The 16,879-nt window shown below is 41.8% G+C and overlaps 1 protein-coding gene across 1 annotated transcript in view; it reads right to left on the bottom strand.

Moving 5' to 3' along the window:
- The window catches only part of snrnp40 (small nuclear ribonucleoprotein 40 (U5)), a 16,920-nt gene extending 1,892 nt beyond the window's left edge, over positions 1-15,028 (bottom strand). The window contains exons 1-9 of the mRNA XM_061897165.1: positions 14,768-15,028; positions 12,209-12,338; positions 12,040-12,133; positions 7,943-8,108; positions 7,757-7,879; positions 4,002-4,122; positions 3,811-3,893; positions 2,770-2,831; positions 943-1,046 (exon numbers count right to left, since the gene is read on the bottom strand). Of these exons, the coding sequence (XP_061753149.1) occupies positions 943-1,046; positions 2,770-2,831; positions 3,811-3,893; positions 4,002-4,122; positions 7,757-7,879; positions 7,943-8,108; positions 12,040-12,133; positions 12,209-12,338; positions 14,768-14,878 (994 nt within the window). The 5' untranslated portion in view covers positions 14,879-15,028. The remainder of the gene's footprint in view (positions 1-942; positions 1,047-2,769; positions 2,832-3,810; positions 3,894-4,001; positions 4,123-7,756; positions 7,880-7,942; positions 8,109-12,039; positions 12,134-12,208; positions 12,339-14,767) is intronic.
- Between the last annotated feature and the right edge of the window lie 1,851 nt (positions 15,029-16,879).

The raw sequence follows: 16,879 nt of genomic DNA, 5'->3' as shown, positions 1-16,879 counted from the left end.
TGAACACGGTGGCCGAACGGATATACTCATTCATGAACGGATTATACCCAAACCCCCCACCCCAATCTCCTGAAATTCGGAGGTCTCAAGGTTGGCGAGTATGGGTATGTAAAATATAACAATATATGTAAATAACTCATTTAAAGTATGTATCTGCGGCTTATAGTCCGGTATTGTTAATATATGGGGGTAAATTATTTTGCGGAAATTTAGTGGGTGTGGCTTATATTACGGTGCGCTTATAAGTCCGGAAAATACGGTAGTTTATTTCTATTTCTATTCATGAAATCATGTTCAGAATGTTTTGAGATGCTCGTCGTCTATTTATAAAATCATTGAAAAGTTCAAATATCAACAAATTCCAACACTTCTTTGCTCCATGCAATATTATTGTTTGTATGGGTCAGAAATTATTGTAGGAATTGAATTTGTATTCAAAACTAATGAAATAAAATAACACATCCTTATCCCTACAATATATTTCTGTATTGTTTTAATAGTGTGTAGATTTTGGGCAAAAGTGTGAGCTGTTAAAATAATTTCTCCACACAAAACCTTGTGTGATTATATATACACAGAAATATCAGTGATCAGTTCAAATGTACATTATTGTGCTACACTGACTAGTAATGAACAAAATCAAAAGAATAATTTGTCTTTAAATGTCTGATAAGTACTATTTCATTACAAACAATTTGATGTCACATTCATTATAACTCTGTTTCATCATTGTGATTTATGATCATGATTTCAGTTTTGATCAAATAATTTTTAATTAGCAGGCCCTAATAATCTTGTCATTACCTAGTCTCATTTTGTCTTAAACGCGCGTGAGTAATAGCTGGCTTCGCTCGTGTCGACAACCGCTTACGTCGACGCGAGCCAGCCAGTGCGAGGGGGCATCGACACAAACGGGCGGCACTGCATCGACAAGAGACTCACCGATGGGCTCCTCGGGGTGGAAGACGACCTCGTTGACGGAGCCAGCGTGGCCTGGCAGCTTGTACAGGATCCTGCGGGACGTTGTGTCCCAAATGTAGACAAATCTACAAAGAACACACAAACATTTCTTTTTTTTCTTCGACATTTGACCGAAACACGAAGAAGTTGACATTATCGGCGACGGTTTTGGAAATTCCCAAGCATATTGAATGCAGCGTTGATGTATGTACAAACCCCGTTTCCATATGAGTTGGGAAATTGGGTTAGATGTAAATATAAACGGAATACAATGATTTGCAAATCTTTTTCAACCCATATTCAATTGAATGCACTACAAATACAACATATTTTATGGTCAAACTCATAAACTTTACTATTTTTTGCAAATAATAATTAACTTACAATTTCATGGCTGCAACACGTGCCAAAGTAGTTGGGAAAGGGCATGTTCACCACTGTGTTACATCACCATTTCTTTTAACAACAGTCAATAAACGTTTGGGAACTGAGGAAACTAATTGTTGAAGCTTTGAAAGTGGAATTCTTTACCATTCTTGCTTGATGTACAGCTTAAGTTGTTCAACAGTCCGGGGTCTTATTGTCGTATTTTACGCTTCATAATGCGCCACACATTTTCGATGGGAGACAGGTCTGGACTGCAGGCGGGCCAGGAAAGTACCCGCACTCTTTTAATACGAAGCCACGCTGTTGTAACACGTGGCTTGGGATTGTTTTGCTGAAATAAGAAGGGGCGTCCATGATAACGTTGCTTGGACGGCAACATATGTTGCTCCAAAACATGTATGGGCCTTTCAGCATTAATGGTGCCTTCACAGATGTGTAAGTTACCCATGCCTTGGGCACTAATGCACCCCCATACCATCACAGATGCTGGCTTTTGAACTTTGCGCCTATAACAATCCGGATGGTTATTTTGCTCTATGTTCCGGAGGACACCACGTCCACAGTTTCCAAATATAATTTGAAATGTGGACTCGTCAGACCACACAACATTTTTCCACTTTGCATCAGTCCGTCATAGATGAGCTCGGGCCCAGAGAAGCCGGCGGCGTTCCTCGGTGTTGTTGATAAATGGCTTTCGCTTTGCATAGTAGAGTTTTAACTAGCACTTGCAGATGTAGCGACCAACTGTAGTTACTGACAGTGGTTTTATGAAGTGTTCCTGAGGCCATGTGGTGATATCCTTTACACACTGATGTCGCTTTTTGATGCAGTACAGCCTGAGGGATCAAAGGTCCGTAATATCATTGCTTACGTGCAGTGATTTCTGCAGATTCTCTGAACCTTTTAATGATTTTACGCACCGTAGATGGTAAAATCCCTAAAATCCTTGCAATAGCTCGTTGAGAAATGTTGTACTACAACTGTTCGACAATTTGCTTACAAATTGGTGACCCTCGCCCCACATCCTTGTTTGTGAATTACTTAGCATTTCATGGAAGCTGCTTTTATACACAATCATGGCCCCCACCTGTTCCCAATTAGCCTGCACACATGCGGGATGTTTCAAATAAGTGTTTGATGAGCATTCCTCAACTTTATCAGTATTTATTGCCACTTTTCCCAACTTCTTTGTCACGTGTTGCTGGCATCAAATTCTAAAGTTAATGATTTTTTGCAACAACAAAAAAAGTTTAGCAGTTTGAACATCAAATATGTTGTCTTTGGAGCATATTCATCTGAATATGGGTTGAAAATGATTTGCAAATCATTGTATTCCGTTTATATTTACATCTAACACAATCTCCCAACTCATATGGAAACAGGGTTTGTATGTATGTATGTATGTGTGCGCGATCTTCTCACCTATCAGCTGAACCTGCAGCTATCTTGCTACCATCAGTGGACCAGGAGCATCTCATCAGGTTCTGAAAGACGGAGGATTAAACCTTCATGAGCGTTCTTGTATGAATATAATATTAACAGAGACAGGATACAAGAGCCAAGATATTAACATTCAGTTATTAATGGGAACTGTCAGCGTCAATGTTCACACAAATCAGCATCCCTAATAGGTCTGAGTGATATGGATGAAAACTGCATTATTATATAATTCATATTATTTTTAAAGAATATATACTAAATAAAAAAAAATTTAAAAAATGTATTTGAAATGTAACCTTCCTGATTATAATACCCTCTGCTATGAGGGCAGAAAGCAAATGTCAACACACGCATGGAAAACACTCAATGTAAAAAAAAATATTAAAATCATATTAAACAAATCATAAGCTCTTAAAAATGAAGGTGCAAAAACAAGGAATATGTAAGAAATGCTTAATAAAGTGTAAGAAAACAGTGCAAACATAGAGAAACCCGAGAACTATTTTCTGCAGGTTTAGTGCCAGGAAGTTACAGCTGTGCTCTAAAGGGTAAGCGTGGCTAAGGTGGGGTGGCATTCGCGGTCTTGGTGGGGACGAGCACCCTGCATCATTTATAGACCACATGGGTCTGACTATAGTCCCTTTGGAAACATCCAAAAAAGTGCCATACTGTCCCTGATTGGCTGTCAGCGTGTCCTTTGCAACTTCCACTTTCTTCCAACGAAGCAGTTAAAAAAAAAAAATGACTGAACGTTCTATCAAACGCTTTTTGTATTGATATCAATTACGTTGATTGATTGATTGAAACTTTTTTTAGTAGATTGCAGAGTACAGTACATATTCCGTACAATTGACCACTAAATGGTAACACCCGAATAAGTTTTTCAACTTGTTTAAGTCGGAGTCCACGTTAATCAACGCTGACTGATATTGCTTTATCGCCCAGCCCTAATCACTATCTAGTTAAGAGGCAGAAAGTGGGATCTGGAATGCATGTCTGAGAGCATAAAATGTGAACAAATACCTTTTCAAAATTGTGCACGTTGCCCTGGAAAATCTTCACACATCTTTCCTTGGGTGCAAAAGGTCGAACGTCCCAAATGCGCACTAAACACACACACACACGCACACACACACACACACACACACACACACACAAACCTTCACACAGGGCATCGAAGACACAAAATGCTGTCCTCCACGTAGAATCCTTACCTGTGTTGTCCATGGAGTTGGAGAGCAGGTAGGATCCCTCAGAACTGATACTGAGTCCCGTCACCGAGTCGCCGTGTCCGTGCATGTTGTAAATCAGCTTGTTCTGCCTCAGGTCCCACACCTGCAACACGACGACAAACGCTGCTCTGTACACCTCTTTTATTTCCATGTTGGCCACATGCTGTGTGAATGTCAACTGTTTCATAAAAGGGCCATGCATTTTTGATACATTGCAACTGAATGTTAGCCTGTTTCCAAAATTAGCCTGTCCAAATCTCTGAGTGTTGTTTTTACTAAAGGCCTACTGAAAACCACTACTACCGACCACGCAGTATGATAGTTTATATATCAATGATGAAATATTAACATTGCAACACATGCCAATACAGCCTTTTTAGTTTACTAAATTGCATTTTTAAATTTCGCGCAAAGTATGATGACGCGTGCGCCTGACGTCTCGGATTGTGACGGACATTTTGTTCCAGCTCGATCCCAGCTATAAATCGTCTGCTTTAATTGCATGATTACGCAGTATTCTGGACATCTGTGTTGCTGAATCTTTTGCAATTTGTTCAATTAATAATGGAGACGTCAAAGAAGAAAGACGTAGGTGGGAAGCGGTGTATTGCGGCTGCCTTTAGCAACACAAACACAGCCGGTGTTTCCTTGTTTACATTCCCGAAGGTGAAGCTTTACTATGGAACAGAGTGGTCAAGCGAACATGGTTCTCTACCATATGTCAACCGTCAGGTTTCGGTGAGAAAATTGTGGTAATAAGTCGGCTGTTACCGTAGACATGAGCGGCGCTTGCGTCGTTCCCCGTGCACTTGTCAAAGAGGCAGCTGCGGACTTTCTTGCCTCCTCCGACCGGCCGCCCCCGAACGTAGGATGCTTCCACAATGGAGGAGGGGGAAAAAAGCTCAGCTTGGCCCGACCAGCTGCCTTTGCTTCGCTTCATCGAGAAATTTGGCTTCCCTCAGAGACACTAGCGGCCACCACACCCGTGACCACACCCCTCCGACTTTCAGATACGGACTATATAATCTCACTAAAACAATAGTAACACAATAAGCAGATAAGGGATTTTACAAAAATATCCTAGTAAATGTGTCTAATAACATATGAATCGCTCCCACTGCCCTCGCCCTTTTTTTCTCGTCCTTCACTCTCACTATCCTCATCCACGAATCTTTCATCCTTGCTCAAAGTAATGGGGAAATTGTCGCTTTCTCGGTCCGAATCGCTCTCGCTGCTGGTGGCCATGATTGTAAACAATATGAGGAGCTCCTTAACCAGTGACGTCACGCGCACATCGTCTGCTACTTCCGGTACAGGCAAGGCTTTTTTATTAGCGACCAAAAGTTGCAAACTTTATCGTGGATGTTCTCTACTAAATCCTTTCAGCAAAAATATGGCAATATCGCAAAATGATCAAGTATGACACATAGAATGGACCTGCTATCCGCGTTTAAATAAGAACATCTCATTTCAGTAGGCCTGTAAAGCAATGTTCCCACTAGGGTTTTATGCTGCCGATCGGCCGATACCTTTTTGTACCGGGAATGAACTCAGGACCTTCGTATTGTTAGGCACATGCACTAACCCCAGTCCCACCATACTGCCCCTAACTTTGAAAAAAAACAATATCTACTAAAATGGATTCTAAGACAATTCAAATATTGACCGGGTCACTCTAGTATCGATAAAACGCTAATACTGCCCTTGGTATCGACATCACCAATTTATGTATAGATCCAAACTCCTTACAATGCTGACACACCAACAGTTATCATGTTATCCTCTATCTACCTCTTAATAATAAACGTTTTAATTACGTTTTAATATCTGCAATAACGTGCTTCTATCTATTCATCCATCCTTCCATTTTCTACCGCTTATTCTCTTCGCGACCCGCGGGGGCCTATCTCAGCTACAATCGGGCTGAAGGCTTGTACACCCTGGACAAGTCTCCACCTCATTGCAGGGCCAACACAGATAGTCAGACAAGATTCACACACTAGGGCCAATTTAGTGTTGCCAACCAACCTATCCCCAGGTATATGTCTTTGGAGGTGGGAGGAAGCCGGAGTACCCGGAGGGAACCCACGCAGTCACGGGGAGAACATGCCAACTCCACACAGAAAGATCCCGAGCCCGGGATTGAACCCAGGACAACTCAGGACCTTCGTATTGTGAGGCAGACGCACTAACCCCTCCTCCACTGTGCTGCCCTGCTTCTATCTAGATCAGGGGTCTCAAACTCAATTCACCTGGGGGCCACTGAATGCAGAGTCTGGGCTGCAAGAAAAGAAGATATTGTAGCATCCCGGAAGAGTTAGCGCTGCAAGGGAGTTCTGGGTATTTGTTCTGTTGTCTTTATGTTGTGTTACGGTGCGGCTGTTCTCCCGAATTGTGTTTGTCATTCTTGTTTGGTGTGGCTTCATAGTGTGGCGCATATTTGTAACAGTGTTAAAGTTGTTTATACGGCCACCCTCAGTGTGATCTGTATGGCTGTTGACCAAGTATGCCTTGCATTCACTTGTGTGTGTGAAAAGCCATAGATATTAGGTGACTGGGCCGGCACGCAAAGGCAGTGCCTTTAAGGTTTATTGGCGCTCTGTACTTCTCCCTACATCAGTGTACCACTCCGTACGGCGGCGTTTCAAAAAGTCATAAATTTTACTTTTTGAAACTGATACTGATAATTTACGATATTACATTTTAAAGCATTTATCAGCCGAAAATATCGGCAGTCCAATATTATTCGGACATCTCTACAAATAACGGTTTGAATTGGTCCAGACTGTTATTACTGACGGACAGGTGTCGCGGTGTGACTGCAGCCGGGCACGTAAGAAAACCCTCATCTCCATGGCAACGTCTCTGTCGCTTCCACTCATTGGCTGCTTTTCCACTAACGCAGGGGTAGGCAACCCAGAACGTTGAAAGAGCCATTTTGGAGCCAAATAACGCAGTCAAGCGCCATTCATATAAATCTCACGGGTCTCACTAACATTAGACTTTCATATTAAGACGCGGGCCGCAAAATAACGTCTCGCCGCGTTTCCGAGACCCCTGATCTAGATGTCCCAAACTTGATTTAACACTTATTTATTCTATTTATTCATGCTAGTTTACCGGCTAACTTAGGTTTTAGCGTGCATGTTCTTGGTCGCGCTCGGTCTGTTTAGCCTTGTCCTCCAGTGATATTATTACTTGATTTAAAGTTAAAGTACCAACGATCGTCACACACACACACACACACACACACACACACACACACACACACACACACACACAAACACACACACACTAAGTGTGGTGAAGTTATTTTTTGCATTTGACCGACCCATCACCCATGATCACCCCATGGGAGGTGAGGGGAGCAGTGAGCAGCAGCAGTGGCCGCGCTCAGGGATCATTTTTGGTGATTTAACCCCCAATTCCAACCCTTGATGCTTGAGTGCCAAGCAGGGAGCTAATGGCTCCCATTTTTATAGTCTTTGGTATGACTCGGCTGGGGTTTGAACTCATAAGATACTTAAAGTACTAAGAAATGCAGATTATTTGTCGTCATGCAGGTGATTATCATTAACCTAAAAGAGCGGCTCCACACGGTGTATGGAGACAATAATTAGCTGCTAGCTTGTCAGCTGGGGGACTAAAATGAGCATGTAGTTTTTCATGAACATCAACTAATACTGATGGGTGGAGGATCAATCGGCACATGAAGTAAATCCTGGTGCGTGTGTTACCTTGATGTCGTTGTCGATACCTCCAGAGATGATCTGATCGCTGGTGTCGTTGAAGGTGACGGCCAGCACCTGGTAGGTGTTCTGGAAGGTGTGAAGGGCTCCCTTTTTGCGCACGTCCCAAAGCTGCCATCAGATGTGCGGTCAGTAATTCGACGAGGACTTTGGGGCGGCGTGCGAGTATTTTACCTTGACTGTGCCGTCGTCGCTGCCGGTGCACACCAGCTGGGGTCCTCGGCGGGCCGGGTAGCAGGTGTTGACGAAGGAGGTGTGGCCCTTCAGGCGCTTGACCCGCTCGCCCGTCTCACTGTCCCACACGCCCACCGTCTTGTCTGTACTCGCCGAGAACAGCAGGCTGAGGACACAAATGATTGCCATAAATTCCGGACTATAAACCGCTAATTTTTGCGTCTGACCAGTCTTCCCTTCTAGGGAATTAAAATCCCTGGTCAATCCCAAGTTCTTTCAGATGATATATATGCAGAGTAAGAAGGACCATCAAGACAGAATAGGAATATTATCAAGTTTTACTGAAGCTTCAGGAGACCAGCCCACACCCATACATTTTTCCAACACTTTGAACAATGCCGTATATAAAACGCTGTGGCTTATTTAAAGATTTTTCTTCTCTGCCGGCCATTAAGAAAACAAAAACAAGCAAAATCACTAAAAAGGTATGTTATTGTATTCATTATGGCGCCATCTTTTGGTCCTTCTATGTAGACTGAGCTATCAACCGGATGTACAAGCGCCATTTTGTCTTATAGCCCAGTGGTTCTCAACCTTTTTTCAGTGATGTACCCCCTGTGAACATTTTTTTTAATTCAAGTACCCCATAATCAGAGCAAAGCATTTTTGGTTGAAAAAAAGAGATAAAGAAGTAAAATTCAGCACTATATCATCAGTTTCTGATTTATTAAATTGTATAACAGTGCAAAATATTGCTCATTTGTAGTGGTCTTTCTTGACCTATTCGGAAAAAAATATATAACAATAACTAAAAACTTGTTGGAATTATAAATAAAGACTTCTACACATAGAAGTAATCATCAACTTAAAGTGCCCTCTTTGGGGATTGTAATAGAGATCCATCTGGATTCATGAACTTAATTCTAAACATTTATTTACAAAAAAAGAAATCTTTTACATCAATATTTATGGAACATGTCCACAAAAAAAATCTAGCTGTCAACACTGAATATTGCATTGTTGCATTTCTTCTCACAATTTATGAACTTTCATTCATATTTTGTTGAAGTATTATTCAATAAATATATTTATAAAGGAGTTTTGAATTGTTGTTATTTTTAAAAATATTTTAAAAAAAAATCTCACGTACCCCTTGGAGGTGCTGAGAATCAGCACCTCCAAGTCCGAGTCCATGGTTCTCGCCCGGAAAAGGGTGGAGTGCCATCTCCGGGTTGGGGAGGAGACCCTGCCCCAAGTGGAGGAGTTCAAGTACCTAGGAGTCTTGTTCACGAGTGGGGGAAGAGTGGATCGTGAGATCGACAGGCGGATCGGTGCGGCGTCTTCAGTAATGCGGACGTTGTATCGATCCGTTGTGGTGAAGAAGGAGCTGAGCCGGAAGGCAAAGCTCTCAATTTACCGGTCGATCTACGTTCCCATCCTCACCTATGGTCATGAGCTTTGGGTCATGACCGAAAGGATAAGATCACGGGTACAAGCGGCCGAAATGAGTTTCCTCCGCCGGGTGGCGGGGCTCTCCCTTAGAGATAGGGTGAGAAGCTCTGCCATCCGGGAGGAGCTCAACGTAAAGCCGCTGCTCCTCCACATCGAGAGGAGCCAGATGAGGTGGTTCGGGCATCTGGTCAGGATGCCACCCGAACGCCTCCCTAGGGATGTGTTTAGGGCACGTCCAGCTGGTAGGAGGCCACGGGGAAGACCCAGGAACCGTTGGAAAGACTATGTCTCCCGGCTGGCCTGGGAACGCCTCGGGATCCCCCGGGAAGAGCTAGACGAAGTGGCTGGAGATAGGGAAGTCTGGGCTTCCCTGCTTAGGCTGCTGCCCCCGCGACCCGACCTCGGATAAGCGGAAGATGATGGATGGATGGATGGACGTACCCCTTGGCATACCTTCAAGTACCCCCATTTGAGAACCACTGTTCTAGCCGTCCGCATCGTTTTTACTCTTATGGATTTTTCATTCATCATTCCAAGCAACGTTTGTAAGTTTTACAATAGAACTAACACAATTCTTACTTTCTAAACTGTCCCATGTGTGATGTTTTTATTTATTTTTAATTTAGCCTTTATTTAACCAGGTAAAATCCCATTGAGATCAAAGATGTCTTTTCCAAGGGAGACCTGGCCAAGAGGGCAGCAGCAAGGTTACACTAAAAACAGTAAACAACACATAAAACATCAAATTTACAACATTACAAATTGCTCATATGACACATGTGCATACAAACAAGGTAGACTGCAATCCTTTCCCAAACCTTTGAACTCATTTTAATGTAACAAGGGTTTGAAGTTGAAGATTCTATTGTAGGTTATTCCAAGCCTTCGGTGCTGAAAACCCAAATGCTTTCTTGCCCGGTTCAGTTCTTACTTTGGGGACGACAAATTGCAGACCATTCATTGAACGAAGATTGTGACTTCCTTGTTTCTTTGTTAAAAGACAAGACGGATAAGATAAAGTGACATGGAGTTTTTTTATATGCTCACTCGGGGCGTGCCTTTAGCGTCCTCCCTCACCTACGGCTTTTGGAACTCAGTGCACACACAACAACCTATCTGGATTCGATTAGAAATCGGTTCGATAAGAGGATTCGATAATGGGCTCGATTTCGATAAATTCTTAACGAACATCATCCCTAGGCCCCACGCTGAGCAGAGGATCCTGGGAGACGCAAAAGCACTGGAAATAAACTACACACAGAGTTATTGTTTGATACGGTTAAGCGTCATGGTATTATTCTGAAGACTTTGAAACTATCTACAAAACCGCTGCACCCCGACCATCTCCCTTAACCATGGGTGTCAAACTCTGGCCCGCCGTGTAATTTAATTTGGCCCTTGAGGCAATATCAATTTAGCATTAGAGCTGGCCCGCCGCTGTAACACCACATTCACCGCTAATATTCATACTTGCCAACCCTCCTAATTTTCCCGGTAGACTCCCGAAGTTCAGTGCCCCTCCCGAAAATCTCCCGGGGCAACCATTCTCCCGAATTTCTACTGATTTCCACCTGGACAACTATATTGGGGCGTGCATTTAAGGCACTGCCTTTAGCGTTCTCTACAACCTGTCGTCACGTCCGCTTTTCCTCCATACTAACAGCTTGTCACATATTTGTGGCTTTTACACGCACACACACGCACAAAAGAATGCAAGGCATACTTGGTCAAGAGCCATACAGGTCACACTGAGGGTGGCCGTATAAACAACTTTAGCACTGTTACAAATATGCGCCACACTGTGAACCCACACCAAACAAGAATGACAAACACAGTTCGGGTGAACATCCGCACCGTAACACAACAGAACAAATACCCAGAACCCCTTGCAGCACTAAGTCTTCCGGGAAACTTCCAGCAAACTCAATAATAATTAACGTTTTATTCATGCATTTTCTCTTGCTACTTCAAGGCTTGAATGTTGGGTTCATTCATTATTGTTATTTTATTTTCAAATTTATTATTAGACTGTGGAAAAAAATGGATATTTACCTCAGAAGATTGCAAATAGATAAAAAGGCATACATTTTTTATTTAAATTTTATTTGATATGCCATTGATTTTTTTTCCATTATTATTATTATTATTATTTGAAACTGGATTTTGCATGTCACTAAAGTTATATAAGCCTTGCTTGTTCAATATTTAATGCAAAACTTGTTTGGGTCCCTATTAAAAGGTTAATTTGTCCAACCTTGGCCCGCGGCTTTGTTCCGTTTAAAATTTTGGCCCACTCTGTATTTGAGTTTGACACCCCTGCCCTTAACAATATGATTTGCCTGAGTGGCTGGACAGGAGCGATTAAAAAAGTATATACCGTATTTTCCGGATTATAAATCGCTCCGGAGTATACGTCGCACCGGCCGAAAATGCATAATAAAGAAGGAAACAAACATATATACGTCGCACTGGAGTATAAGTTGCATTTTTGGGGGAAATGTATTTGATAAAACCCAACACCAAGGCCTTTAAGGCTATAAAGTGTTTTATTTGATTACTCAAATAATCAATAGATTCCAGAATTACTAAAAGAATCGATAGTCGCACTTTCCCACAAAATGTGCCTCGAAGTGTTTTGTTTTTACCTGCCGTCCGTGTTGTAGTGCAGCTCCATCACTGCTCCACTGTGGCCTTTCAGCGTAGCAAAGTTCTCGCACTCTCCGTACACGTTCCACATCACTACGGCGCAGAGAAACCAGCATTTTACTCACAGTGCTAACGGCCCTCGCCGGTTTTGGAGTGACGGTGGCTTACATATGAGCCTGTCGAATCCGGAGGAGGCCAGCGTGGCCCCGTTGGGGTGAAACTTGCAGCAGTAGACCTCGCCCTCGTGGCCGGACATCAACATGATGGGGGCCTGCAGGCTGGAGGTCCTTGGTGGACCCTAAGGGAGGAAATGTAGGTGTAGGTCTTGCTAGCGAAACCTCTAGTGTACAATAGCAGACGTACTGCAGGTATGTCGTGAAATGTTTGGTTGATTAGAAAACCTTTTCCCAATTTTCTGCATTATTCCCACAAATGTAAATGTCTTCACACATTGACATTGATCCAACACTACTGCATCTTTACAACAATAACTCGGGTGATGAACCACATTCATGATAGCGTTTGAGATAGCGAGCTATCTGCATAATAGTTGACAGCTACACAAGAAGGGAGTCCTCGCTCCAGCAGTTCGGGGGTCCTTGGCCTGTACATAATGTAACAAATGAGAACATCCATAGAGGCTCGGGCTGCAGCTATCCATTATTCTAGTAATCCATCGATTAGTTTGTCCAATTAATCGGAAAAAACACACTTAAGACCCCCAATGTGTATTTAATGGTAAGTAATAGTTTAAATAAACAATGATTTGTGTCCTTGCCAGATCTTTATTATCTTCAATAGTCCTTTATCTACCTTATTTAACCTTTTATTTACCTTATTTGTGCCTCTTTTGATTTGTTTTATCTTCTTCTACTTTCTATATTTAATTTTAACTTTAATTTACCTTATGTGATTTTCGTTTACCTTGTTTTATCTTATTTTACCTTCTATATTCCTTTCTTTTTTACCTTTTATTTGGCTTCTATAATCCTTTTTAACTTTTTATTCACCGTTAGTTTACCTTCGTTTACTATCTATACATTCCCTTCTTTGAAAGTCTTTTACATTGTTTTATTTTTTTTACTTTCTTTATTCATTTTTTTTAGCTTTTATTGAGCACATTTTACCTTCTATAGACCTTTTGTTTCCCTATTTTTACCTTTTATTTATCTTGTTTACCTATTATATACCTTGTTTACCTTTCATTTACCTATTTACCTTTTGTTTGGCTTCTTTAATCCTTTTTAACCTTTTATTTACCGTTTGTTTACTTTCGTTTACCATACACTCCCTTCTTTAAATGTATTTTACATTGTTTTATTTTTTACCTTTTTTATTAATTTTTTTTTACCTTTTATTGAGCATATTTTACTTTCTATTTAACTTTTGTTTCCTTACTTTTACCTTTTATTCATCTCGTTTACCTACTATTTACCTTTTGTACCTTTCATTTACCTATTTTACCTTTTATTTGGCTTCTTTAATCCTTTTTAACCTTTTATTTACTGATAGTTTACTTTCAATTACCATCTACATTCCCTTCTTTAAAGTCTTTAACATTGTTTTATTTTTTTACCTTCTTTATTCATTTTTTTTAACCTATTATTGAACATATTTTGCCTTTATTTACCTTTTGTTTCCCTACCTTTATACCTTTTATTTATCTTGTTTACCTATATTTACCTTGTTTACCTTCCCATTTACCTTTTTTTCCTTCTAAATTACTTTTTTTTTACCTTTTATTTTACTTATTTTACCCTTTATTTGGCTTCTTTTTAATCCTTTTTAGAAAATTATATTTACCGTTAGTTTACCGTCTATATTCCCTTCTTTGAAAGTCTTCTACATTGTTTAAATTTTTACCTTCTTAATTCCTTTCTTTTAACCTCATACTGAGCACATTTTGTTTCCTACTTTTACCTTGTATTTACCTATTTTACCTTCTATATTCCTTATTTTACCCTTTCTTTGCTTGTTCTATGTTTTATGTAGATTTTTCTCACCTTCTTCTACCTTTATTTTACTTCTGTTTAACTTATTTAACCTTTTGTTGAACTTGTTTTGCCAAATTTCTTGCGTTCCAGATTTAACTATTAACCGAAGCAACAACATATTAAATTGAAACTTGTTACTAATTCAGTAATGAAAGAATATCGTAATACATATCGCAATATGGCCTAAAAATATCGCGGTATTAAAAAACGGCAATATCGCCCAGCCCTATGTCTAATAACATCTGAATCGCCTTTTTTTTCCTTCTTTTTTCCTAGTCCTTCACTCTCACTATCCTCATCCACGAATCTTTCATCCTCGCTCAAATTAATGGGGAAATTGTCACTTTCTCTATCCGAATAGCTCTAGCTGCTGCTGGCTATGATTGTAAACAATGTGAGGATGTGAGGAGCCCTACAACCCGTGAAGTCACGCGCACATCGTCTGCTACTTCCGATACAGGCAAGGTTTTTTTTATTAGCGACCAAAAGTTGCGAACTTTATCGTCGATGTTCTCTATTAAATCCTTTCAGCAAAAATATGGCAATATCGCGAAATGATAAAGTACGACACATAGAATGGACCTGCTATCCCCGTTTAAATAAGAAAATCTCATTTCAGTAGGCCTTTAATGTAACGTAAAAGTCGTCTTTAACTAAGAATTGCCAGTGTCCAGTGGACCAATATATTCCTAATTGTGTGTGAAAGGGGACGCGAGTAGGTGTGTGTTCATACCACGGCCATGAGCTGCTGGGACTGGGCCGCCGCCACTAGCTCCGTCCGGGGTCGCTTTACCTCGACGGGAACCATCGCCATGTCCGCCACTCGCTTCTTCGGATCAATCATGTCTGCTTATTGGACCAATCTACCGAAAACAACACAAATGCTGCGTTTTAATTGCAAAAATTAAGTATGGCCAGCCGACAAGAAGAAGCATCGAGCGGTGTAGTTCCAGTAAAGAACAGAGGGATTACTTCCGCTTCTGGTGTGTTCTGATTGGTCAGGACTGGCTAACGCTACGGTGATTGGCTGCTTCATCTTGCTGCGGCGCGTTTGAGCCGGAATAGGAAACTCAACTTGCTGTCTCGTCTCTGATTGGTCAGAGTTTTCAACATGGGTGGTGATTAATATAGACGTCTTATGAGTAGACACAGCATGAAGCGCTACAACCTACTGGCGCTGACGAGACGCAGGGCCGCCATCTTGGAGTGGTGATCCGCTCCACTCAGTGCAATTCATTTGGGAGGAACTGTCAGCGCATTTAATTCATTTTACCTCACTGAATACTAGTGATTTTCACCTGTTTTTTTTGTTATACGTGTAGCTATGATAAAGGACACATAAATAAATAAATAAATGGGTTGTACTTGTATAGCGCTTTTCTACCTTCAAGGTACTCAAAGCGCTTTGACACTACTTCCACCTTTACCCATTCACACAGACATTCACACACTGATGGAGGGAGCTGCCATGCAAGGCGCCAACCAGCACCCATCGGGAGCAAGGGTGAAGTGTCTTGCTCAGGACACAACGGACGTGACGAGGTTGGTTCTAGGTGGGATTTGAACCAGTGACCCTCAGGTTGCGCACGGCCACTCTCCCACTGCGCCACATGTTTTGGATTGTTTTATTATTCATCATTTTCTTAACAGTAATAGACTACTGTATAGGGACGGCGTGGCCATGCGCAATCCGAGGGTCACTGGTTCAATCCCCACCTAGTACCAACCTTGTCACGTCCGTTGTGTCCTGAGCAAGACACTTCACCCTTGCTCCTGATGGGTGCTGGTTAGCGCCTTGCATGGCAGCTCCCTCCATCAGTGTGTGAATGTCTGTGTGAATGGGTAAATGTGGAAGTAGTGTCAAAGCGCTTTGAGTACCTTGAAGGTAGAAAAGCACCATAAAAGAACAACCCATTTATCATTTATTTAATTATTATTTCCTTGAATTGCCGCAAGGTATATAGTATGCGCCTGCCTTGAATTACTGCCGGGTCAAACTCGCTTCACAAAATAATTAGCGCATGCTTAGTATTACCGCCTGGTCAAACTCGTGACGTCACGAGTGACACTTCCCCTGTCATCATTTTCAAAATGGAGGAGGCTGATTTCAATATTGGTAATTTGAAATCGCATGAAGGGAAGAGGATTAAGAGCTATTCAGTAGGATATAAGGTCCAAGCTTACATCACACTAAAATTTTTACTGCATGCCTTTGGTGAGTGCCGGAATAATAAAAGGTTTTAAAATAATTAGCGCATGCTTACTTTTACCGCATGCGTTTGGTAAGCGTAGGAGTGAGAAGAGGTTTTAAATTACTTAGCGCCTTGGCGGAAATTTAAGGAAATATGGTATTCTTATATGCTAAAAGTGACCAGACGTCCCAGATCATCCATCAATCATGAATTGATTAACGTGGACCCCGACTTAAACAAGTTGAAAAACTTATTTAGGTGTTACCATTTAGTGGTCAATTGTACGGAATATGTACTGTACTGTGCGATCTACTAATAAAAGTTTCAATCAATCTTCTTCCGCTTATCCGAAGTCGGGTCGCGGGGGCAGCAGCCTAAGCAGGGAAACCCAGCCTTCCCCCTTCCCATCCACTTCGTCCAGCTCCTTCCGGGGGATCCCGAGGCATTCTCAGGCCAGCCGGGAGACATAGTCTTCCCAACGTGTCCTGGGTCTTCCTTGTGGCTTCCTACCGGTCGGACGTGCCCTAAACACCTCCCTAGGGAGGCGTTCGGGTGGCATCCTGACCAGATGCCCAAACCACCTCATCTGGCTCCTCTCCATGTTGAGGAGCATCGGCTTTACTTTGAGTTCCTCCCGGATGGCAGAGCTTCTC

The sequence above is a fragment of the Nerophis ophidion genome, linkage group LG04, assembly GCF_033978795.1.
Source record: "Nerophis ophidion isolate RoL-2023_Sa linkage group LG04, RoL_Noph_v1.0, whole genome shotgun sequence".
In the NCBI taxonomy this organism is placed as follows: domain Eukaryota; kingdom Metazoa; phylum Chordata; class Actinopteri; order Syngnathiformes; family Syngnathidae; genus Nerophis; species Nerophis ophidion.
Note: the sequence above shows the minus strand (reverse complement) of the source record. Positions and strands in the feature narration are given on the sequence as shown.